The sequence below is a fragment of the Drosophila sechellia genome, chromosome 3R (assembly GCF_004382195.2).
Source record: "Drosophila sechellia strain sech25 chromosome 3R, ASM438219v1, whole genome shotgun sequence".
NCBI lineage: Eukaryota > Metazoa > Arthropoda > Insecta > Diptera > Drosophilidae > Drosophila > Drosophila sechellia.
The window spans coordinates 27,933,409-27,957,256 of record NC_045952.1 but is presented as its reverse complement, the minus strand read 5'-3'; the positions used below and the strand labels follow the sequence as shown (position 1 = coordinate 27,957,256).

General features: G+C 47.7%; 4 protein-coding genes across 8 annotated transcripts; 1 reads left to right on the top strand and 3 right to left on the bottom strand.

Annotated features, from left to right (window-relative positions):
• Nucleotides 1-1,009: 1,009 nt before the first annotated feature.
• LOC6612700 (NADH-quinone oxidoreductase subunit B 2) lies at nucleotides 1,010-1,777 on the bottom strand. Of its 2 annotated transcripts, none has more exons than XM_032721590.1 (2): nucleotides 1,724-1,777; nucleotides 1,010-1,675 (listed from the first exon to the last, which is right to left on the bottom strand). In XM_032721590.1, the coding sequence occupies exon 2, from the start codon at nucleotides 1,662-1,664 to the stop codon at nucleotides 1,050-1,052; it is 615 nt and encodes a 204-aa protein (XP_032577481.1). In that variant the 5' UTR covers nucleotides 1,665-1,675; nucleotides 1,724-1,777; the 3' UTR covers nucleotides 1,010-1,049. The 2 variants fall into 2 exon arrangements, with proteins under 2 accessions (XP_032577481.1, XP_002037203.1); XM_002037167.2 differs by having other exon boundaries at nucleotides 1,010-1,665.
• Nucleotides 1,778-13,919: 12,142 nt separating this feature from the next.
• On the top strand, nucleotides 13,920-18,578 carry LOC6612698 (protein TRC8 homolog). 2 transcript variants are annotated; one of them, XM_002037165.2, is made up of 7 exons: nucleotides 13,920-14,812; nucleotides 15,205-15,775; nucleotides 15,986-16,526; nucleotides 16,584-16,758; nucleotides 16,928-17,124; nucleotides 17,186-17,386; nucleotides 17,455-18,578. In XM_002037165.2, exons 1-7 carry the CDS (start codon nucleotides 14,392-14,394, stop codon nucleotides 17,800-17,802), a joined length of 2,454 nt encoding a protein of 817 aa, XP_002037201.1. In that variant the 5' UTR covers nucleotides 13,920-14,391; the 3' UTR covers nucleotides 17,803-18,578. The 2 variants fall into 2 exon arrangements, with proteins under 2 accessions (XP_002037201.1, XP_032576839.1); XM_032720948.1 differs by having other exon boundaries at nucleotides 13,921-14,812; nucleotides 16,943-17,124.
• LOC6612697 (F-box/LRR-repeat protein fbxl-1) lies at nucleotides 18,487-22,728 on the bottom strand. 3 transcript variants are annotated; one of them, XM_002037164.2, is made up of 7 exons: nucleotides 22,629-22,728; nucleotides 21,665-21,906; nucleotides 20,113-20,437; nucleotides 19,431-20,049; nucleotides 19,208-19,375; nucleotides 18,937-19,140; nucleotides 18,487-18,877 (listed from the first exon to the last, which is right to left on the bottom strand). In XM_002037164.2, the coding sequence occupies exons 2-7, from the start codon at nucleotides 21,746-21,748 to the stop codon at nucleotides 18,742-18,744; spliced, it is 1,536 nt and encodes a 511-aa protein (XP_002037200.1). In that variant the 5' UTR covers nucleotides 21,749-21,906; nucleotides 22,629-22,728; the 3' UTR covers nucleotides 18,487-18,741. The 3 variants fall into 3 exon arrangements, with proteins under 3 accessions (XP_002037200.1, XP_032576841.1, XP_032576840.1); XM_032720950.1 differs by having other exon boundaries at nucleotides 21,665-21,942; nucleotides 22,629-22,719; XM_032720949.1 differs by lacking the exons at nucleotides 21,665-21,906; nucleotides 22,629-22,728 and adding an exon at nucleotides 20,667-20,869.
• Nucleotides 22,729-23,291: 563 nt separating this feature from the next.
• Nucleotides 23,292-23,700, bottom strand: LOC6612696 (protein Diedel). Its single transcript, XM_002037163.2, has one exon. The coding sequence runs from the start codon at nucleotides 23,696-23,698 to the stop codon at nucleotides 23,348-23,350; it is 351 nt and encodes a 116-aa protein (XP_002037199.1). The 5' UTR covers nucleotides 23,699-23,700; the 3' UTR covers nucleotides 23,292-23,347.
• Nucleotides 23,701-23,848: the final 148 nt, after the last annotated feature.

Genomic DNA, 23,848 nt, shown 5'->3' with positions numbered 1-23,848 from the left:
TGCGAAGCTTTTTCGTTGGCGCCTCGGCGCCGCAATTAAGCAGAAATCGGTAAAATAAAAAAGAGCAAAATTAAGGTTAATGTGGGCCGGGGTCTGCTAATTAAGATATGCTTGCCTGGCTGCGAACGGTCCACTGATTTCGATTCTGCAGAGACCCAGGAGCCCCAGGAGCCCCTGGATTCTCCCAGCACCTTTCGACAAGTCATTGAGCTGTTAAATTTATTTAATGCCTGCACAATGGAGGCAAACAAGTTGCCAGTGGCTTTGTTATTAATTTTTATTGCTGTGCGATTGAGACAAGTTAATTTCCCCACGCAGCCATTCTTATTCGCAGGAATTGTGCGAGTCACGAGAGGATTCCCAGGATCTCCGAGGATCGGCGGGGTGCCTGCTGCGCCTTTGTCCCGATTTTCAGAGTGTGCAGGTCCTTTTCTCGCCGCTCGATGAATGAGGAGGTGCTCATTCATTCAAGTCCTTCACTCTCGAGAGTTTCCATTCAGGTCGAGGATCTGCCACTTTTGTGGGTGTGTCGCACATGGATTACACTAATGCGTTAGTTGTCCCACAATTTAATGCACTCACCGCACTCGAACGGGGATTTAATGATGTTCCCACCAAGTTCAAGTGCTCGGTGTCGCCAGATTCGCAAAAAGGATTTTCGGGCTGGCTCGAAAAAATGGGAAACAACGAAATCCTTTCATATGCCTCAAGAACCCTTCATATTTCATCGCCACTTGAGAGACAGTGCCGCCAGAAGTGTTTATTGTCTCCGCGCATTGTCTGCAGGACTCGCTTTAAGAGGTCCTTGGCGGGACATGAAACCGATCCTTGCAGGTGAGCACGAGCCCTGTTCCGCTGACTAAGCGACTCTCTGAGCCAGGATGCTGGAACTGATGCGCTTAACTCTTTGACTTCGTTTTGGGTAAGGCATTGATCGGATTAGGTTGGGATCGATTTAAGTCTAACTCTACTTATGGGTTGCACCACCCCAAAAACACTTTACTTAACAAGGTATCATTTATTTACTGAAATCCTAACAAGAATACCCTCTACTTTCTGTACCACATCTGCAGAGTCCTCATGCGCTTGACCTTCTTCTGCAGCTGCAGGATTCCGTACATCAAGGCCTCGGCGGTGGGCGGACATCCGGGCACGTAGATGTCCACCGGAACAATGCGATCGCAGCCGCGAACCACCGAGTAGGAGTAGTGGTAGTAGCCACCACCATTGGCGCAACTGCCCATGGATATAACCCATCTGGGCTCGGGCATCTGGTCGTAGACCTTTCGAAAGGCCGGTGCCATCTTGTTGGTCAGGGTTCCGGCCACGATGAGCACGTCTGCCTGGCGGGGAGATGCCCGAAACACCACTCCGTAGCGATCCATGTCGTAGCGAGGAGCCGCAATGTGCATCATTTCCACGGCGCAGCAGGCGAGGCCAAAGGTCAGCGGCCAGAGGGATCCCTTGCGTCCCCAGTTCAGCAGGTCATCCAACCTGGCACAGGTCCACTCGCCCCATGTCTTCTGGTTCTGCCCGAAGGCCGAGTATCCCCACTTGGGTGGATTTGGGCAACGGTAGTCGTACACCGGCATGGTCTTCTGTCCACGAAGCCACTGGGATTGCAGCTGGCCAGGATTCCTGGCTAATTTCAGGAAACTTATCATCCTGAAGATGCCTAATTTATTTTTCGTTGTGGCAATGAATGAAAAATGTGAAAACTTACTTTAAACTTTTTGATATTGCTAGCTATATTAAGGGTTTGACAAGTTTTTCTGAGGCTGAGCCTTGTAACATTTTTAACACTTTAGCTGTGACCCCTTCTACAATGTATATAAGCTCTTCAAAATCCCATTTGGATTCCCCTGACGCCACCGATTGGCGTCAAAATCAATCCGAAATCCCATGCACTCAACGCTGGGCGGACAGCGAACAGGAATCCATGAAGCTCATAAATACGCATGAGCATGGAGCCCCATTCATGCCCCATGACAGCTCGAGCACTGATCGCTTAGGAGGAAATTATTAGCTGATTGCTGCAGCGCCATCACCATTCCTATCCCCGCTGCACGGGGGCACTAATGGGACTCGAGGACCTGGGGACATGCAACTCGGGAGATGGGAATGAGAATGGGCCCTGGAAACTGGGAGCAGATGCATCCGCGGAGAACTTACGCAATCGATGCGCGGGCTCATTACGGAATCGACACTGCGGAGCTGCACTTGCAAAAATAAGCTCTTTTGGCAAGGGAATACATTCTACATTAAATGGCAGAAATTTGAAATAAATCATATTCAACGAACTAGGAACTTTAAAATGAAGCTGACCAGTTCTTAACAGTATCTTGAAGTTTCTTTGGAGTAACTTTTCATAAACTGTTCGATATAGATAAAAGTGTTCCGAAATGTACCTTATAGTTTTTTGAGCAAATTAGTAGTGAACTTCTATAGTTTTGTGACTGCTGCAAATGTATCTCCAAGTGTGAGATTGAAGTCGTGGCGCTGGCGCAGCTGGCAGTCAATAGTCGGTGGAAAAATGGCAACTGGCTGTGTGTCTCTGCGGTTTTTAATTAACGCTTTTGCACAATGCTTGTCTAATTACGCCTATGGTGCCTCAGACACGACAACCCAACGGCAGCGACTACTAAATCATCCATATTGTCAAGCGGCAGCTGCGGCTTCTGCTGCGAATCCTGCAGGATGGGCAATAGAAAAAGTAAATGAAATGAAATAAAAATAAATACGCGGGACATGGACGACGATCATCGCATGGCAATTAGGCATTGGCTGCATTTGATGCATCATTAATTGAATTAAATTTGCATTTAAATGCGCACCTATGAATGGAGCAGGCAGGCCAGTCTGCTGCCATTTTCCCAGCCAGAAAAGCAGAAGGCCAGAAGCCCAGAAAACCAGAAGAAGAAGCTCAGAAGTCCAAAGAGCCAGCCAACTCGTCTCCGTCGACAATAAACCGCTGATGAAGTCATATGAGCCTGGCCCGAACGCATTGGCCAAATGCAGCGGACGCTGCTGCGTACCCAGCGAAAATGCCAATTTAAAATGGCTAAAATAAATTGGTTTCGTTCGGCTTTGTTCGCTCCTCCGTTGGCTGGCCAACGCAAAATAGACTATCATCAATTTAAAATCAATATGTCACATAAATTGGAAGGGAAATCAACGCCAAAAGCCGCCAACGATATTGGCCAAGGAAAATGTACAAAAAAATAAGGGGGAAAGATGCGAAATAAATAAGTAAGGTGCAGAGGAAAATAAAGTTGGGAAACTCTGAATACTCTAGGATTTTCAAAGTGATAAATAGATAAATATAATAAATATATAAATTTACTTGATTAGTATAGTGTATAAATTGATTTATGGCATGATATATTGCATATATTTATAATACTTATATAGCAAGGTAAATCAAAATTGGCTTTGGCATATCCTCTTCCTTGAAAGGGTATTATCAAGGTGGACAAAGGATGCACTGGCAACTGGAGAGTCCACTGCGATTACTTTGCTATAATTCGTCGTCATCGCTGCTGCAACTGCAAGAGCAACTGCAACTGCTGCAATTGTTGCTGCCCGGTGACATCGTCGCTGGGGTTTTATTGGCCACTTTTGGCCACATCAGCGACAAAGATGAGACAGCCGAGTGCGCTTCCTGTCTCATGGCTCATAGCACATAGCCATGGCATATATCCCCACCAGCATATATATATATATATATATATATATATATATATGTATTTATATGTACATGCTGTATGCCGGACAACTTGCCATTATTATGCGCATGTTGCATTGCATTGTTGTTGCCGGATTTGTCAGCGATCCTCAAAGTGATAAAAATTGCTCGTAAATCCTTAACGAGTGGAACTAACACGCGCTGGCTAGCTGGCTTACTGGCTTACTAGCTCGAACTGGAGCCTTACTAAGTCAGGAGCAACTCCCCCGCATCCACATCCGCATTCGCACACCACATTTGTCTTTTTAGCGAGCTCCTAAAACAACAACATGCCAAGTGGAACAATGGCGATCCGCAGACCGAAATGGACGCGCTCATCTCTTGATCTGCATTGTTAGCGGCCAGCAGGAGCAACTTGGCCAGTACACTGAGAGAAATATGAGCAGAGGCTCTGCAGATGGAGCTACCAATAATAGGTAGGCATCCCTAATCTTTCCCAGTGCAGTGGCATCTGCAGCATTCCAATTCCATTGCGACTTTTGAAGCTCTTTGCATTCAAGAGTGCTCACACCAATCCACTGCTTTTGGCCAGTTTATGCATCACCAGGCACCAAATTGACTCCATTAAATTCCAATTGTGCCAATGTTTTCTGAAAAATGGGGCTGGGGAATCAAAAAAAAAAAACATATCCCAAGTGTTTGCTGATGCTTCGCTGCAACAATGTTGTGCAACTGGAAGCCGAAACAAGAAGTAGAAGCATTCTCGCCGTGTATTCAGCCATTTTAATTTCTTTATTACGGCATTTCCTTGTTATCAACTTGCTGTAGCCAGCGATAAGCCGCAATTAAGCCTTTATGTCCGCCCGATTAACGCTAATTTAAGAGCCCCACACAAGAAGCCAGCGCAAAGCTACCACAGGTTAACGCTAACAAATCAGATCGAGACCATATGGCTTAACCAAACCAACCTTAACCAACCAATTAAAGATGCAAAAGACAAAGAGCCCGGTCCCAGCTGACAATAAAGCCAACAAATTTTCGTATTTAACGATCGCCAAATTAACATACATTTACACATCCCATCCACGTGAAGGGGGACAAACGAGTTTCCAACTCCCCGAGTCCGAGTGGCCGACCACCCAAATGGGGGATGTGGGGGCAGTGGTGGTACTGGCTTGGGGAAAAACTCCAAAATAGTAGCTAACAGTTCTGGGAAAATTAGTAAGTAGGAAATATAGATACTCTCCACTCACACTAAAGATATCTGAAAGATACTTCGAAGTACTTTAAAAAGTGCTGAAAACTATATATAATGATTAATATACTCGTGTGAACACATATAATAGGTTTATGGGTATTATGCCACTCAGCTAGAAAGCAGCTGAAATGCCATCGCTGGCAAGGAAGGAGATTGGAGCAGCTGAAGGGAGGAGGAAGGGCCATTAGCTCCTCTCTGCCTCACAAGTAGGTGTTGACAGTTCGGTATTATAATAACTACTTTAAAGCGGAGCTCCATAATTAATTGCCGGCGATTAATGGCAATGTTATCTAATCGCCTGACAAACGCCGCGACATGAAGTCAACGGAGCAAAAGCTCCATCCGTCGTCGACTTTTCGCTCGAGTTCAGATGAGTTCGACCATAGCAGCACCGCCCCCTTGCCTTGGGGGCTGGGGGGCGTGGCGAGCGCCTGCTGTTTCTGCTTAATTTGCGAATAATTCGATCGACAGCTTGGGCTTGTGGCTACAGTGGGCACTGGCTAAGTGGGAAAGCAGTGAAATAAGAAGTGGGAAACTATTTACCATCAGTTGTTATCCAAAACATGTTTACTTGTGGTTTCGTGTGATGCATTATCATTGGCATAATGCAAATGTTTGTTAGTAATTTATCAGCTCTGCTTACTTTCACCTAATGGCAATGTGGACTGCATTTCTCTACAAACTCCTAACAAAAAATGGGATCGAAGTCGGCTTCTTTGAAGCGCTTGTTGTGGTTGCACAAATCCTTTTAATACATGATGTCGTATTCAGATCACTTATCCCGAACAACATTTGTATTTGCCCTCGTTTTCCGTCTGTTTGCCGCTGGCCTGTACTACATATTTTCCCCTCCCCGACCGCACTTTCACTTTCCCCCGCCGGCGGATAATTAATGTGCTGTGCGAGCCGCGTTTTCCCTAAGTAGGGTGCTCTACACATCCCAAGTCCCCACCCGAAACATAACATAATTACGATGTTTCATTAACAGCATTAGCAGCGACGATATTTCACCCGATTCCCGAGCAGGATCCCTGCGCATCCCCGAGTGAAGTGGAGGTGTCCCATCTCGTTTGCCTCCTCCACTCGGGCTCTTGATTTATCGACACTAGGCCAGGATGGCTGGGATGCCCTCTTCCGTGGGTGGCAACTAGAGATGTTTCTGCTGTTTATAGATCATACATACTAGTATCTTATTATATATCTAATCTTTAAGGTTTTATATTCTTTTTCATTTTCCTATTAGAAGAACAGATCTAGATTTTAGAATTTCGATCTCAAAATCTAGCCAAGATCGAATCATGATCAGCATCTCAGATCGAGATCGAACCATTCTCAGATACTGCTTCCCTCTGAATATATCAAAATTAAGATCATTTTCGTCTTGAAATCAAGAAGGTTTCTTCTCATGAGAATGAGAGCACAACCGATGTCGCTATTTTTCGTTCTTAATTTTCCTAGGTTTATATATTTACATATTTCATGTTGCATATTTGATTTTCCGTACTCACGCACCCATCGCTGATTCCCCCGACTGCGGAGTTATGGATTATTAATGCAATGGGTTGCAAACGGGCAGATGAGGCTGCATTGATCACTCTCCGCTGCCCCAAGTGTTCTCCTGTTATTTTCCCCCCACACGCTGCGCTTTTCTTGAAGGGGTGGGGAAGGGGAGGGGGGCGTAGACCGACTAATGCAATCTCAAGTATGTGCGACACGCTGGCTGGGGCGACTGCAACATGTGGCCAAGTGGTGGGGCAGGCATGGCACTATGTATATGCAGTGGCATAGGGAGATGCGCCGAATTTATGGGATGCGGCATAATGGCATGTTGCCATTGGCCTGATGCTCGCACGCATTTAAATGCCTCATAAAAGTTACACTTGAAAATTAATGAGCTGCGTTTTCAACATTCGGTGGCGCACAAAACAAAGTGACAACACTCGAATTGAGTTGTTTAAGGATCGCGGATTCGATTCGATTCAAGTGGAGTGGAGTGGAGCTGCAACTGCACCTCGATTTTCCCCCGATTTGGGCTGTCACAGATCTGCCGAGATTTCGTTTAGTTGGCGCAATAAATTTTGTGGTTTAATGGGGCGGGCGTGGCGGCTCTACTCTGAAGTTTTCCACTTTGATATTCGAGCGTCTATTAACGAAAGCGTCGCGCTGCAGTTGAGCGGCCTTTTTTTGGCCCATTTTATAGGGCACACTTCCTTTTTTAATGCCCTCGCACCGCCCCGGCCTCTTAGCCCGCCATTAAAGTGACAAAAACTGACACTAATCATGCTCGGCTGCGCGCCAAAGGGTTGGACCCCCGCTCATTTTGGGGATCGGAGGAGTCCGCATTTTGTAGCGCTGTCATGTCGCCAGGCGGTTAGTAATTTATGTCTTAACACTTACAGATCGTTAGCCAAATGGAAAATGGGACAGGGAAGAGGGGAAAGGGGCGGCTCGGGAAAATAATAGGACTGGCTGGAAAGCGATCGCATGCAAAGCGGCCTAATTAGCTGATAAATATGAACACATGTTGGGTGCTTAAGTTTAAAGTACTGCAAATCAATTAAGATATATTTGCATATTTATGTAAATTTGAATCAGTGTTGCCTTGGTATGCATCTATTTGCCTGGAGGATACAGATGTGTACCCACACTCAACCCACTTCCGAATCCGTATCCGTATCCGTATCCCAATTCCTCATCCCAATCCCAGCCCGTGCCCAGATAGCCGGGCAAAAGCGACACCATTGCTAAACGCAGCAAAGTAAATTGTTCGATTAATTGGATTTTAACAGCGACAAGTAGCCGCCAGGCAGGACAGCCGATGAGCCAATGAGCCAGCGAACAAAGGCAATAAAACCAAAACGAGTCGTGGGGGGGAGGTGGGAGGTTTTCCTTGGGAGATGAAAAACCAGCAGCATTCCCAGGCAGCGGACATGAAATCGCGCTCGGCTGGACGAAATAGAGATGAATTTACAGCTACAAATCGCTTGATCAGTCAACATTTTAGCCACGTCTAATTGTCAGTCAATCAGGCGGACGGCAAAAACAGCAATGCCACTGGCAGCAGCAACATGCAACAAGCAGCAGCTACATCCACTGCAGCAGCAACATCCACTGCAGCAGCAGCAAAAAGAGGCCCCAAAGTTGAATTTTTATTGTTGTCACAGCAATTTCAATTGGTTCGATGAGCATTCCAGCCTTGCACGCGGCCAACTAGCGGAGCGATCGAGTGGGGCTCAAAGCCACAAACAAAACGAAACGCAAACAAAACCAGGTAAAATAAGAGACCCAAACTGGCTTAGACGAGAGTCGCTGGAGACACAGCTCCATCATCGATATTATGTCGCTGGCAGACGATTAATGATTGCCAAGGTGAAGATCTCATCGACAAGCGTTAGTCGCTGCTTTCAGCCACAGTCGGACATCGCTATGAAGGATTAGCCATACGTAAAATGAATAATATAACAATCTTGTATACATTTAATTTATATTAACTATATATAATTTAAGGCCATTTTGGTTATGTTTCGATGTTTTCAAGAAAGGTGACACGGAACTGCAATCAATATTCATACTTCTTTAAACTGAATTTCGATATTTAAATAGCATTAACTTTGAAGTATTTTATTTAATAGTGCTACTCGGGTTTATAAGATTTAATCACTATTGTCACCTTTAACGTCTTTTTTATTGGAGAAAGGTGAGCCCGATCGCTATCATAACTCCACCTAATTGAACCTCTTTATCAAGACTACATTTAACTATATATTTCATTCCTAATTTGTCTAAGCCAAGTTCTACTGTGCTTGTTTTTATTTTGCCGGTTCTCAATGTCAGTGCGTCAGTTAGTCAGTCAGCCCGTTTGTCCGTTTGTCCGTTTGTCAGTGTCGCCGGGCCAAAGCGAGCAACGTCTCTCTCCTCAAACACTTGGTATTTATGCCAATTAGTATGAAATTTCTTACGTGCCCGCAGACAGTCACAGTCGCAGATCCCAGATGCAGCTCCATGGCCCCAGATCCATAGCTCCATCTCCAACTCCAGATCCCGCTGCTCCTCCTGCTTCTCCTCCTGCTTCTGCTCCTGCTTCTGCTGCCATCCTCATATGTGAAGCCATCGGCTGCTTCCGCTCAAACTGGTCCAGTTTCGTTTCTCGATTTCACCCTAATGCCAGGCCAACATCTTATGGCTCTTATTGTCTCCGCGCGGACTTAGCGCCATTTTTGTCGCGCTTCTCTGACTTTGGCTAATCTGGGTGCTTAAATCGCCTCTGCCACTGGCATAAAAATGCAATTCAAATGCGCCACTATCTGCGATTGCCAGCTGGATGGCTGTTGGGTTTATAGTTCGATTTAATTAGGATGTGGCTTGGCCATCTCAAAATGATATGGTGCTAACTCTATAGCAACTTTATTGGTCCACCAAGTAGCTTGTAGTAGTTAGTGTATTATTGATATATTTACATCACAACTGCAGCCTTTCATTGCTAGTTAATCCTCTGGAGAATCCAACACGATGGCCTGCAGCTCTGTGAATAATGCAGCCCGTTTAGCTGCAGATTTTCCGCAGTCCGCTCCAATTAAGTTTTAGCCGCACCCATGCTGACTCCAGAGCAGCCAGACAAATTCGGAAAACAATTTTCCGCCCAGCAAGTGCGACTCGTTTGGTGGCTCTGCTCGTAATTGAGCAATTATTCATTCAAATGGATTGCCAATTCCGACGACCAGCCCCCAACATCTCTGGATACGCGATAGGATGCGGTAAAAGGCGATCCAAAACGATCCAAAGCCATTCAATGCGATTCGATGCCAAAGAGCTTGGGGCCAATTTAGCGGATCGAACTGCAAGCTGCAAGCTGCAATTGCGATTGCAATTATAAAACAATCACTTGTCGGTATAGGCGGCTCCCGGTCGCCACCTTTAACGGCAACCCATTACTTGCAGCAGGCGCAGCTCTCCAGGATCGGGTATCCAGCGATCGATCCCCTGCCTCCTCGTCTGCTGCTCCTTTTGTGCGGCGGCCACGCAAATTGTGCTTACTTAATAAGTCGTACAACCTGCTAATGTGAGCAATTTACCAAAGGAACGCGCTGCAGTTGCTTCTGGTTCCCCAATTGGGTACCCACTTGGATCCCCACTCGGATCCCCCCACTTTCCGAGCTCCACGCGCATGTGCAGCCCGCGATTGCAATCTGCGCAGAAGGAAGCCGCGTGTGTGAGTGCGCACAATAAAAAGGTGCGAGCTCGAAGAATTTATGGGCCAGCCAGCCAGTCGATAAGCCGGGCGAAATAAATAAAATAAAATAAAATAAACAAAATAAAATAAACTAAGAGAGAAGGAGCTGGCACGGCGCACCTAATTATTATAAATAAACCAATCGAACAATAAAGATCTGCTGGCCAACTTTCCGCGAAATGCGCACAGTGGCCATAAGAACTTAATCGCAAATGAGATTCCGGCCCCAGACCGCGTCCCAGAAGCGGAGCAACGCCATCGATATAACACAATCGATGATGAGGCTCCCGACTCCTGACTCTCAGCTCCCAACTCCACTCGATGCCATTCCATTGCTACCCCGAATCCCAAATCCGAATCCAGGCTAACAAGCCGTTTGATGGGGCAGCCAGTCGGCTGGATTAATCGCTGACACACGGCCGGGGAGAAACTTCTGTGCGGAGCACGGAGGCAGCGGGTCCCAAAATGTCCAGGCTTACACTGAGAAAAAATACGAACACAACAAGTTTAGCCTGACTAAAGCTCAATTTTATATGCCTCCCCATAAATGTAGATTAAATTAATGATATGCAGCAGTTTCCTTTGTAATTCACCTTAAAATTATTTCTCAACCTTGAAAGTAATGCCCTTTTTCGCGCAGTGTTAGTCCTCGGGGCCGCAGATAAGGCGCTGACGTAGTTAAACATATTGTAATTGCTGCGATGCCCCGAAACGAGTTTCCATCCGACTCCAGATCCAGCTCCATCGCCATCCCCATCCCTATCCCCATCCTCTGGCCCGGTCCGGCAGTCTGGTCATTGTTTTGGAGTGGCTTCTGTATCGTTGCAGCATCAGATTACCACTCCATGTGCAGACAAAGGCGCAGCATCATCAGCATCAGCCAATAAATGGAAGGCGTCGTTGTCGTCCTCAACGGCATCCCGATACGCCAAACTCCAAACCGCAGCCCGATCCTCTCCAGCGAGCAGCCACCATCCCCATCCCCATCCCCATCCTGCCGCGTCGCTGTCGTTACGGCCTTTGATTTTTGTGGATCAGGAGCTGCACAGTAGCCGTTCGATAATTTGCTATGGCATTCCAAGTGTATGTCTCCTTATCCGCATGTCAATCAAGCTCCTAATTATTCGCCGAATGCAAAAGATAATTGGGCCGTCGCTTTTTGGGCCCTCTGCTGCTGTTGCCAACTGGCTTTGGACCCAAAAGCCATTGCGATATAACAAACGGGAAGCGTTTGGGTTCACTTATGACAAACTCAAAAATCTGATCCTTTCCCTCAGCTGCAAGTGGCATCCAATTAAGCCAAGGGGCACAAAAACAAAGGAAGTGGGCACAATCCGCAGATAATCCGGTGGCATATGCCTTCAGCTGGATGGAAACCAACAATAAGTATCTCGAACCATCAGAAGAGGTCTCAATATCGCCATTTACTGCGATTAAACTGGTGAGAAACTTAAAAGTCAACTGTAACAATTATTTGATAGCATTAACAACTTTATCACCATGATGATTCGAGTTATGAACCTCTATTCATGGGATGTTATCTATAAAATTAAGTTTCCTTTCGCCAATTGCTGATACCCTACATACAAAGTATATTGGGCATAAAGATTTCTTTCCTATTCCATTTAGTAGGCTAAGAAAACTAAGAATCGCATTAACTGTTTAACATATTTACTACAAACTATATACAAGTATAACAGTAGTGGTATCTAGTGGATATCTGATATTCGCAACTCAGATATCAAAACCGTTTTATCGGCAGCTAATTCATTTGGCGTCCCAGCAGGTTTCCAGCTGTCTATTTCTATATGATATCTGCGAGTAATCACGCTGGGAACGCACTGCTCTGCGTTCATACCATCGCATATACATACATATGTACATAGCTGCTGTTCCTGGCCACTTGGCTGCACTGGGAGAAATCCGCGTTGAGAGGGAATAGACAATACAAAGTGCAGTTTCCTGCTAGACCAACGATATTGTCGCTGTGCAGCTGCAAGTGCAATGAAATCACACGTAGACGGCTGAAATGAAACTGCGATTGGAGCCGCAGCCGTTGAAAAAGTGGGTCTAAATCGGGGGTAAATCGCCGAGGAGCGGGGAATGGGAGACCATCGACACTTTGTACGTTGTTGTGTAAAACGATTGGCGCGTTAATCAACGTACAAATTTCCGACTTATATGGCCAGCGAATTAAATCGTTCCCCCGAGATCTTGGACTGGCCAACCAACCTGGCCAACAGCTCAGGCGTCCTCCTGACAGCTGCCGATTAGAACTGGAGCGATAAATTATACAATTGCCGTGCGTGAGACCCGCGAAGAGAGCGGATCCTGGATGCTTGGAGCCACCGAACTGGGCTCCCAGTATCCCAGCGATTCGCCCGGCTCATTGCGCTGACAATTACACTGATTACGTTGAATATATGAGGCCCATATTGGGCCAGTGCCTCTGGGAGTGTTAGCTATTTGCCCGTCCCGCCAAAATGAAATTCAAATCGCCAGTGCGCACTGCGCAGCCCCACGAAGTATGCAACACAAAGCGCCAGCCCAAAACTTCTGAAAACTATGCAAATTACCAAGGTGGAAATAAGTAATATTGGCTACAATATATTAACAAAATGCAATGTATGTATTTAGGCATGTATTTCATTTCTACTACTACAACTGAAGTACTGAAAATCGACAAACATGCATTCCTCGACTGAGTAACCGGCTGTGTGTTTTGTTATGACCTGTGCAGTTTGTTTAAAATTCTTGTGGCGCGGCATGAAAAATCAATTATGTTAGTTGAACTTTCCTAGCTAAACGCTAAACAATTGCGCATAATTACGAGCGTTGCGTTGGGGACGAAACCAAAACGAAACCCAAAAGCGGACTGCATCGCATTTGCCGTTGTCGTTGCCTCAATTTGTGCATTTGCATAGCAAAAAGGGTAGGGGATTGCGGAGTGGGGCGTCTTCCAGCGCTGTGTGCCACAAACAAGAAAGAACAACAATTAAGGTGGCAAATGGCAAAAGTTAATGGCCGAACAATTGAGGAAATTCACGTAAACGACTTCGGGGCCCTGCGGATACGGATTGGAATTGGGCGCATTCGCAAGAATGCAGGAAATGTTCGCTTTTAGAACTAGAAACTGCGGGCATTTCGGGAAATATGAGCAGAGGAAATGTTTTCAGGGGTTCGCTCGTTTCTCCGTAAGCATAATGTTAAATGAAATACCTTCCTTCATCAAGTATTCTAGCTTGATAGTTTTTGCTTTTTGGATTCCGAGCAAATTTAAATTTCGCAGACAGCGCGCCAAGCTAACAGCAGCACTAGTCAACACTGGACATATCAGTTAACAGCTCTGTTAACGCCAGCGAAGGCTTTACATTGAGTAAATGTAAAACTGTAATTATCGTTAGAAACTAAAAAGTAAATGTAGTTAAAAGTTTTAACAATAACTAAAGCAACAAGTAGTAACAAAATTGCTACATAAACCTCAATCGATTTCAAGTTAAAGTAAACTCTGCCGAATTTTTTTTGTCTCTCTATAGCACACAGAAGGCTAGACCAGACCCGTTAGAAAGTAGTTTTTGAACAGAATACCTAAATTTACCAGTACCCCAGACCGACACGCAGCAACACGCGCATCTTCGCAGCTGCGAATTTTAAAAAGCGAAGGCAGAGGGAATTTTAAGAAGCGCGCCACATTATCAGCTGGCCGCGACAACCGATAGTCGTGCGAAAGCAGGGCCGCGGAGCAGCACTGGCGACCGTAGCGATAGGCAGCAGCGCCAATCGATAGCTGGGTCGCAGAAGGAGGAGGAGAAGCAGAGGAGAAAAACAAAAACCAATTGTGAAAAGTGTAAAGTTTAGAGCGCAGCGCAATTGTGTGGCCAAAAGCGGAGCACAAACGAGCAGCCTGCCGCAACGAAACCAAGCAGATAGCAGCACCCTTTTTCCACGACGCGCCAGCGGGAATTTGCACCTGCTGCGGGCGAACTCACACACACGCACCCACACACTCACACACTCGCGGGCAGCCAAATCGTCATTCTCGACTATTTTTTGTTTTTTTGCGAAATCCAAGACGAAGGCGAATCCACAACAAATGCAGATTGGAGCTCGATTGGCTCGCGATTAGTGCCTAGTCACGCGGGATCAGCAAAGCAAAGCGAGGAGGCTAAAAGCCCGGAGAAGGATACGGGATACGGTTACGGATACAGATAGGGAGCCATGTCCGTGCGGACGAAGGTTCTCGGCCTGGTGGACGTGATGATGCGCGTGCCACCGGTGATGGTCATGGATGAGATACTAAAGATGGAAATGGGCATGCACTCGTGGCTCTATCCGGACAAGGACAAGGCCAGTGGCGCACTGGATCCGCCCACGGAAGCGCCAGCGGTGCCATCCAGCCAGGATCCGTTCGCCAGCATCAAGGAGTTCTTCGGACTCGGCGCCGGCGACGCCATCTCCCACATGACCTCCTCCGCCCAATCTGTGCTGGAACAGAGCATCGAGGACGCCTCCCAGACGGCAAAAACGAACGGCGTGCTCAGCTCCGGCTTCAACTCGCTGATGAACGAGCTGTCCAAGGACCAAACGCTGGCGGATGTGCTCAGCATCACCACGGTCAAGTTCGTGCTCTGCGTGTTCGGTGAGTCATCTGCAGGGGTTACTTTGCCTCGCCAAGGGCACATAGAAGCGTTCTGGGAACGCTTTCACCAAGGATTAGTCCCCAGTTACTTAGAAAATAACTAAGATATGAGTAGAATTGAGATAACAAGTAATCGCAGAATCGAATGTAATGCAAAAAGGCCAAGTATTTATATGAATGAATTGTTAGTTACCCCTTAAAAAGCGTGAATTGCTAGCTTGAGCATTCCCATCAAACCCAAAACGTAAACACAGGCAATTAAGTTATTTCGAGTTCATTGTTTCCGACCTGCTGACGAAATCATCCAGAATTCCAAGGGCCGCTTATCGGGAGCACTTTGAACGCCAGCGAAACGTAGATATACCTGACTCACAATTTGTGTGCTTTTGCAGCTTTCCTGTCCGCCGCGTGCATCTTCATGCTCTGGACCCGGCATCTGGTGATGGTCTACATGTTCCTCACCTCGCTGGGCCTCACCTTCCTGTCCTACTGGTCGAACGTGAGTGCGCTGGCGCTGATGGAGCGGAGTCCCAGCATGCTGGAGGACTTCATGTCGCTGAACACCACGAGGCTGCTGGACTCGGGCGGCGTGGTCATGTCGCTGGCTCCGCATTTGATGGCCCAGTGGTTCATGGGCATGCTGTTCGCCTACATCCACCTGGGACCGAGGTTCGAGAATGTCCAGAGATCGATGCCCATCATCTTCGCTAGTCCAATTCTGTTGGCCATGCTGCCGCTGCCGGCGAAGGTGGTGCAACACCTGCCCGTGGTGGCCGCTTTCACGCCCATCATCCTCACGAAGATCACGCTGATGCAGAGCGCCATGGAGGCCAGTCGGACGGTCTACAACGGATACCAGTACGCCATGAACTTTGTGTCCAACTTTGGACTGTCGGCGCTCATGGAAAACGAATGGCAGAGGCTCAATGTGCCCAACGTTCTGAGGGTTTTTTGGACCATCAGGTGGGTTTCGTTTCCGAAGCGGTTCATTAATTTATGTTAATCATGCACGTGGAACATTCTAATTCTCGCATTTGGAGCGTTAATGTGTCAATGGAACAAGGCCATCAATCACATTTTATGTCCATTTGGATCTTCTGTTATTAATGGCCGAAGCAAACAGATTAACTGGTTTAAATACATAATGATCGAATAGAACACCTTGCTTTTCAGATTAATCCAAGGAGGCTATGCCCTGGCCACGACGGAATCGGATGAGCCCCTGGATCTAATGACGGCCACACAGAAGCTGCTCGTCGACGGCTGTGAGACCCTAACGGCGGTGCTGGGCATGACGGGCGTCATCTCGATGATCTGCCACTACATCGGACGCGGCTTCCAGTGGTACCTGCTCACCTACGACAACGACGAGGAGAAGTCTCTGGGCACTGTCTCCGCAGTGCTCTTCTACATCCTCGCTCTGCAGACGGGCCTGACCTCGCTGTCGCCGGACAAACGCTTCATCCGGCTATGCCGCAATCTGTGCCTGCTGATGACCGCTCTGCTGCACTTCCTGCACAACATCGTGTCGCCCATCTTGATGTCGCTCAGTGCGGCACGGAATCCCTCGCGGAAGCGCCATGTGCGCGCCCTCTCCGTCTGCGCGTTCCTCGTGGTGATGCCGGTGTCCCTGCTCTACTACCTCTGGTCGCAGCGATCCATCTCCACCTGGCTGCTGGCGGTTACCGCCTTCTCCGTGGAGGTCATCGTCAAGGTGCGTGCGAATGCGATTTGTCCGCTTCAAGAGCTACATCTTTTACTTCTACCGCAGGTTCTCGTTTCGCTGGCCACCTACACGCTCTTCCTGCTGGACGCGCGGCGGCAGTTCTTCTGGGAGAAACTGGACGACTACCTGTACTATGTGCGCGCGTTCGGCAACTCGGTGGAGTTCTGCTTCGGCATCCTGCTGTTCATCAACGGTGCTTGGATTCTGGTCTTCGAGTCTGGTAAGTTTGCGCGCAGCGTGTCCCGTCCTTGTTATGAGTAAGCGCGAGTGATGGATCTGTCCATCACGATATCGAGTCCATTTTGTACGTGTCCAGCTTTTCTGTTCTATGTGTGCATGTAATATTTTTATTTGGTTGATTTTGTGTACCGATAACTATAACTTGATAGCCCAAAATGCTACAGGCGGCGCCATCAGAGCGATCATGATGTGCATCCACGCCTACTTCAATATCTGGTGCGAGGCACGGGCGGGCTGGTCGGTCTTCATGAAGCGGCGTTCGGCGGTCCACAAGATCTCAGCCCTACCAGAGGCAACTCCTGCCCAGCTGCAGGCATTCGACGATGTCTGCGCCATCTGCTATCAGGTGCGTAGTGTATCCATTGTATGTAGCATTCCACGTGACTCAACTATCGTTTTGTATACAGGAAATGTATTCCGCCAAGATCACGCGGTGTCGCCACTTCTTCCACGGCGTCTGCCTGCGCAAGTGGCTGTACGTCCAGGATCGTTGCCCCCTGTGCCACGAGATCATGATGTACACGGACAAGGCGGATGAGAATGCGCCGGAGGCGGAGCCAGCGGCAGCTGCCCAGGCTGAGCAGCCGATACGGATATACCCGCGAGACGTGAGTATCAAATGGGGATTCCTCTTCGTTAGCTTCAATGTACATCTATCTATCCCTTGAATTTGCAGGACGGCAACAACGCAGCTGCGCCGCGACGCTCTCCGGAGCGCGCTCCAGTCGAAGCACCAGAACAGGCGGCCGCCAGCAGCTCCTCCAGCGCAGCGGCGACGATCGGAGAGGAGGCAGTGTCGGCCATCGTGGAGTCCGCAGCGGCTGTGGGCGAGGCACGTTCGCTGGCCAGCGTAGCCAGCAGCAGCGCCTCTCACCGAATCAGCGCCAGCGGGAGCAGCGACAGCAGCTACATGTCCGCATCCGCCCAGCCGCCGCCGCCGACGGCCACCTCGGCTGCTGCTGTGGCCACGGCGGCGGCCAGCAACACGACGCACATGTTCCGGATGTCGCAGGACCAGCAGTAGTCGCATATATAGGGTAGGATAGGACCGAATCGGTTCGGATCGGACGGAACGGGAGCGCTCGGCGTACCTTGCGTTTCTTATATATATCTTACTACTTGGAAACGTTCTGTGTGTTGTTAGTGTACTTATGTATAAATGCAAATCTTCGTAGCTACCCAAGGCTTCTCTATTCCCCGTGCCCAAAGAGCAATCTATTCCCAACACACCAGCACACCAACACCCAGCACTCGACCACAGCACCCACCTTCGATCCGATATCGTCATAGGCACAGACATTACTTATGTATAACTCACGCAGCCATGCTTAACTAAATTATATACCATGCATATAATAGCTGATCGGTAATGAGACGATAATTGAAACGGAGATGATCTACATATGTACGTTAAGTTTATGGTAAAAAGTTGATCCAAAAATGTTGAAACACACACAAAAAAAATTAGCCCTAAGTTTGCAATGGATGAGAGCAGTGTAAAAATCATCAGCAAAACGCTAAAACGCAAAAAAGATAAACATTTTATGTGGTGAAGTCTGAAAATGATTTAATCAAGTTACCAAGTAAATCTAGTTAAAAACAAAACACGAAACAACGCGGATTGAAATGATTAAAAACCGAGAGCAAGGCGAAAAGTAGCGTTGTATAATTTTGTAATGTAAAAATAACTTGTATAAGCAAATCCTTGTTTTGTTTTTATTTAAATTACCTATGTACGTTTATTTAGATTTAAAGTAATCAAACGAAAGAAGCGGAAAATACAGAAAACATTAAAAAACAGTCTAATTGTAAGCGAAAACACACAGAAACATTGCCTCTCCTGCCCCTTTGGTGGGTAAATCCCTTCCAGAGCTCTGCAATCGGGTAAGTGCACAAAGTTACTTCAAAATCTACCCATCCTCTCTTGCCTTTCAGTTCTGAAACTCCAAGCCACTCCAACTGCTCAGTTGAAAATCAAATCGTTGTAGTTGCGGAGCAGATGGTACGGAGACACCCGGCAGCAGGTGGTGGTGCGCACCACGGTGATGCGATCGGCACGCTCGAAGTTGGCCTTGACCGTCTCATAGTAGCGACCATCGCTGGAAGCGAAATACTGATGTAAATCCTGCATAGAAATAGGAGTCTAATGTAGACCCACCTGAGCACCATGCAGCGCAGCTTGAGGCACTTGACGCGCAGAATATCGATGGCCTTCTGGCTCTTGTCGGAGAAGCGCAGGTTGTCCGGATCCCAGCGCAGCTCCAGGCGCTCCAAGTTGCCGCAGTTCGAGGCGATGGTGTCCATCAGCTGGTCCACGTGGATGTTGACGCCCAGCTTCTCCGCGGTGCCCATGACAATGATCCTGCAGATTAAGTTTATAAGCTCATAGGAACATCTCCTTTCATTTTATGCCCAATAGAATCGCCTACTTGCAGTTGCCCAGCAGGGGCAGGATGCTCATCCACAGCTGGTCGGTGATGTGGGGCATGCCCGAGAGGCAGCAGGCGCTCAGCTGGTGACCCTGGCGCTGAATGAACTTGAGCAGCCCCTCATCCGAGATGTTGTCCGAGGAGTCCAGGTCCAGGGAAATGAGCGACCTAAATCATACTGCTATCGGAGTGTTTATATAGAGGAGCTACTGTTTAAGCTCACCTGGTGGTGCCCGATTCCATCCACTGCTTGAGAACGCCGTCGTTGAAGCCATTGATTTGGCCGGCTGAGAGGAACTTCAGGCTGGGGATCCTGGTTAGCATGTCCACGAGGCACTCGGGCGAGAGATCGGTGGCCGTGATGTCCAGCTCCTGCAGGGCGCATTTGTCCCACTCGGCCTGCATCACGAACTCGGACTTCAGGCTGGTGCCGTTCATGAGCAGGCAGGTGAGGCGCTTGGAGCGCTGGATCAGGGTCTTCAGGGTGGAGCCGGTCACTTTGTTGCAGAAGTTGACGGCCAGGCACTCCAGCTGGATGCAGTTGGAGCTGAAGGCGTCGATGTGCGAGTCGTCGATGAAGTTGATGCCGTACAGGTTGATCACGCGCAGGTTGGGCGTGGCCGACTTGAGCTTGTGCACGTTGATCACCTCGTAGATCTCCTCCTCCTCCTCCTCGCACTTCTCGTACGTGCCGATCAGATGCAGCACCTCCAGGCCGTTGATGAAGTTGTAGATCTTGCGCATGAAGCCCTCCATGAAGATCACCTCCGAGAGGCAGACGCACATGTAGCGCAGCTTGGTGGGAAAGGCCTGCATCTCGCTGAAGTCGTGCAGCTGCATGGCTACGAAGTATAGACACTCTAGAGTTTAAGCCGGACAATCGGCGCCGTGGCGCACGAACCCACCTGTGGAGAAGTCCAGCAGCATGTGGGTCAGATTGGGGCACTTGGCGGACAGCTCGTGGAGCACCGTGTGCGTGATCAGCTCAATGGGCAGCTCGATGTAGCGCAGCGTCGGCCCGAATCTCACCGAGATCAGCTGCAGCAGCATCTCCAGCGAGCCCACGTGCAGTCCGGAGACCTCCGGTCGCAGGCTCACGTTCTTCCACAGCCGCGTGTCGTAGGCAATCTGGCGCCATCGTCGGCAAATCCTGGCCAGGCGGCAGATCTCGCGGTGCGACAGATACGAGAAGATGTGCAGCAGCACCTTGTCCGGCAGCTTCTCAATGGTCTGCGGATGAGAGTCACGATATAAAGTAGATCTAAATGATTCAAATATGATCTCTAAATGGAACTAAACGTTTGAATGGGCGCATAAAACGGACAGATCGGAATAGTTCGAATGTGGTGCTATATATTCTACGGGTGAGTGATTCTACAGATACACTCTCTTATGCTCTCCCAGTTTCGAGTGATCTGAGTGGGTTCCCTTGGTAATATCGCAATTCCCAACATCGTACCGTATCGGCGAAGGGACTGCGAACTGTGCCGTCGGAGAGGTAGACCTGCGAGGCCTCCACGGCCAGCTGACCCCAGATATCGGTGGATATATCCATGGCTGGGTGTGGATGTTTCGGAACCACTTGCTTATATAAAATATAGCTATATAGCACAAACTACGCGTGCTCTGCCTGCGAGCCGAGAATATCCGTCGTATCGAGCTACTTTCGCGCTACTGCGAGCCGCATTCCCATCGACGTGCCATCGGAATCTCCAAAGATCCGCCAGGCAGTAGTAGACTCAAGAGAACCCTAGGCGTATTTATAGACCAGCGCCAGTAACGAGAGCACTGCCACCTCGCATCACTCTATCACTCTACTTTCGGATGCATCAGCTGTGCTGTTCACGGGCGCCCCACCACTCACGCACTCTCTAAGAATCAGCAGCACCACTAGAACCACCAGCACCACCCACCCGGCGGTGCACGTGGAGAAACATTGGTGAAGTGGTGATAATCGCTGCCAAACCTATTACGCTTCTCTAGAGATTCGAAATCATTAGTAAGCTGTCTAAAAGTATCTCCAGATATTTTACTAAAAGTATCTGAAAGTGCTTCGTACCTATTGCGTTCCTCTAGAGATTTAACATCTGCACTATGGTGTCTAAAAGTATGCAACACCTTTTATAGGTACGGATAACCAATGGATCTTATGATATCATCTTAAGATATTTCACCATCTTCTACTTCTTAGATACTTTTAGATGCACCTGAATAAACTTCTGAGCTTTATTCTTTAGAGCCTACTTTAAGATACATTTCCGCACTGCTTGCTTTTGCACACTACATTTAATAGTAATAATTGCTTTCGAACCCCTTTTACTTTCTCAGTGCACGATGTTTGTTGCCAAGAATTCTATATATACGCCATCGCTCGTCTGTCTGGCTTTGTTTTGTTTACTACATCTATAGCTATATCTATATCTTCACATGTGTATGTTCTATGTACAGGGTACTCACCAGTCGGGTCTTCACCACACCCGAGTCGTGGAGTCCGATGGCCTGCGAGGAGGTTTGCGCTGCCAAAACATTCCAATTATCCATGGTGGGCACTGCGCTCTAGTTCGCGATTTGGATTGGGATCAGCCGGAAAGCTGAAGGTGTTCGCTGTTCCAGCTGTACACTGTATGTGTGTATGTATGGTGGTTCTGTTTCTGGATCCGTCCGCTTCTATCTATGAATCCATGTATCTAAGTATCTAGCTAAGGGAGGAGATGTGCCGGCTATACTAGTATGTGCTATAGATACAAACATACATACTATGAGATACATTCATTCATGAGCTAAACTATTTCTGCAAGGCTTTCCCAATTAGTCACACTGAATTTTAGGCATTTTAAAATAATTGTTATTTAGAAATTAGTACAGCAGCAGCCAAGTTAATTTATTACCACATTTTGGAGCACATTTATAGGAAATACATATGGAAACAGGCATAGATATTTATTAACTTCTGAAAAGCATAAGTATTTTAAGTAAGCAAGCAAAAGCGGTTCCTTAAAACTTAGTTTTTACTATGTTTATTACCCATTTGATTAGTTGATCAAACGAAATTGTTAGACACTTTCTACAAATAAACGAGTGCGAGAAGTAAAGCGATTAATTAATTAATTAGTTGATGCCCGTAGGCGATTAAAATAGCAAATTCACAATTATGCAAACTCAGTGAACACACATTGTTCACTTGCGACTTTTGCCTTTTGATTTGAGGGGGGAGGGGAGAAGCGGGGCGTCACATCACAATTTGTTCACCCTTCGCCCGATTTATTAATAGTTTTCCCTCAGCTGGTGGATCTGGTGGAAAACTGTTGGGGTTGCAAGTGCAACGCGAAAAATGTAGTTTCGTAACTTTCGCACTTTCGTTGCAAGTTGCAACCACTGGGAAAATTCACTTGGCAAATTCACTTATTCAGTGGCAAATTACTGGCAAACTGGATTGCTAGATTCCGGCGGAAATCGACGGATTCTGCGGCTTTACATGGGCGACTGCTCCGCGTTCTCGACGGCTCCACAACTCTGAGAAAACTGAGAAAATCAGGCGTCCGCGGAAAATGGTTTATGCCAAAATTCACTCGGCTAGTTGATCGTACTACATGCGGAGTACATGGGCACATGGGCATCTGGGGATGTGGGTATCCGTGGCTATGGAGGGGTTATTCGGGCGATCTCTGCGAGTGCAGGCGTCATTTGCTTTTCCCATGGCGAGCGGCCAACAGAGGGGCGGTTGCCCAGGGGGCGTGGCCCATCGTTGGGAAACAGAAATTATAAGTGCCGCTGTTTCGTACAAAAAATCACTTCTTATGATTTGAATACTGGATTTAATTAAAAAAATCAGCATAAGAAGCAGAAAGCTATTATATCATCTTAGATTTTGGTGATAGTTGTGTTTTTTAACTTGAATAGTTTGCATAGTTTTAGTTAATAGCTAAGTACTTGGAATTTAAGTTTGCAAATAAGCATTAGAAAGAGTTCCTAGTAATCAGATTAAACTGCTTACTACATATAATTTGATTAGAAATTGGAAAAACCTTATCAGTTTCATGCATATATAAAGTAAACTGCCCTTAATGAATTACTAATTTCTGGATGCAATTAAAGCTTCACTTTATTGTTTATACATGTGATAAATGGGCGAACACGGGGCTACAATGGCATCCTGGTGACTTTAATGATCTGGATTCCGTAGTGGCGGTTCCTCCTCACAAAGTCCTGCGACCAATCGCCCGTCAGGCAGCCGCCGTCGCAGTTGCAGCCGAAGATGTTGCACGGTCCCTGGCCGCAGTAGGTGCCCAATTGGGCGACTCCATCGGCGCAGATCGTCACTTCGCAGCCGTGGGGATAGTTTTCAATTGCACGCACAGCCTCGCAGTCGCCTCTGTCCATCTTGAACTCCAACAGCTCCCGGGAAGTGCAGCATTCCGCCCGTGTCACCTGGACGCAGGCCAGAGAGCAGATCCCGACGAGGAGCAGGCTGGAGACTACTGAGAATGCCATGATTGGATTTACTGCGAGTACTGATGCTTTTCACCTCGGCAAACTGCGATTTTATACGCTCGCAGTGGGTGCAGGGAATTCGCTAAGTTTGCAAAAGTTTTCCAAGTTATTAGGAAAATTGATTAGGCCCAGTTCTCGGAAAGTGCATTC

Coding starts and splice junctions, on each gene's coding strand:
- LOC6612700 (XM_032721590.1), bottom strand. CDS start 1,664: ATGATAAGTTTCCTGAAATTAGCCAGGAATCCTGGCCAGCTGCAATCC.
- LOC6612698 (XM_002037165.2), top strand. CDS start 14,392: ATGTCCGTGCGGACGAAGGTTCTCGGCCTGGTGGACGTGATGATGCGC. Junction 16,527..16,583: donor CCGTGGAGGTCATCGTCAAG/GTGCGTGCGAAT, acceptor CTTCTACCGCAG/GTTCTCGTTTCGCTGGCCAC. Junction 17,387..17,454: donor TACGGATATACCCGCGAGAC/GTGAGTATCAAA, acceptor TTGAATTTGCAG/GACGGCAACAACGCAGCTGC.
- LOC6612697 (XM_032720949.1), bottom strand. CDS start 20,762: ATGGATATATCCACCGATATCTGGGGTCAGCTGGCCGTGGAGGCCTCG. Junction 20,438..20,666: donor GCAGTCCCTTCGCCGATACG/GTACGATGTTGG, acceptor TCTCATCCGCAG/ACCATTGAGAAGCTGCCGGA. Junction 19,141..19,207: donor CCCCTGCTGGGCAACTGCAA/GTAGGCGATTCT, acceptor CTTAATCTGCAG/GATCATTGTCATGGGCACCG.
- LOC6612696 (XM_002037163.2), bottom strand. CDS start 23,698: ATGGCATTCTCAGTAGTCTCCAGCCTGCTCCTCGTCGGGATCTGCTCT.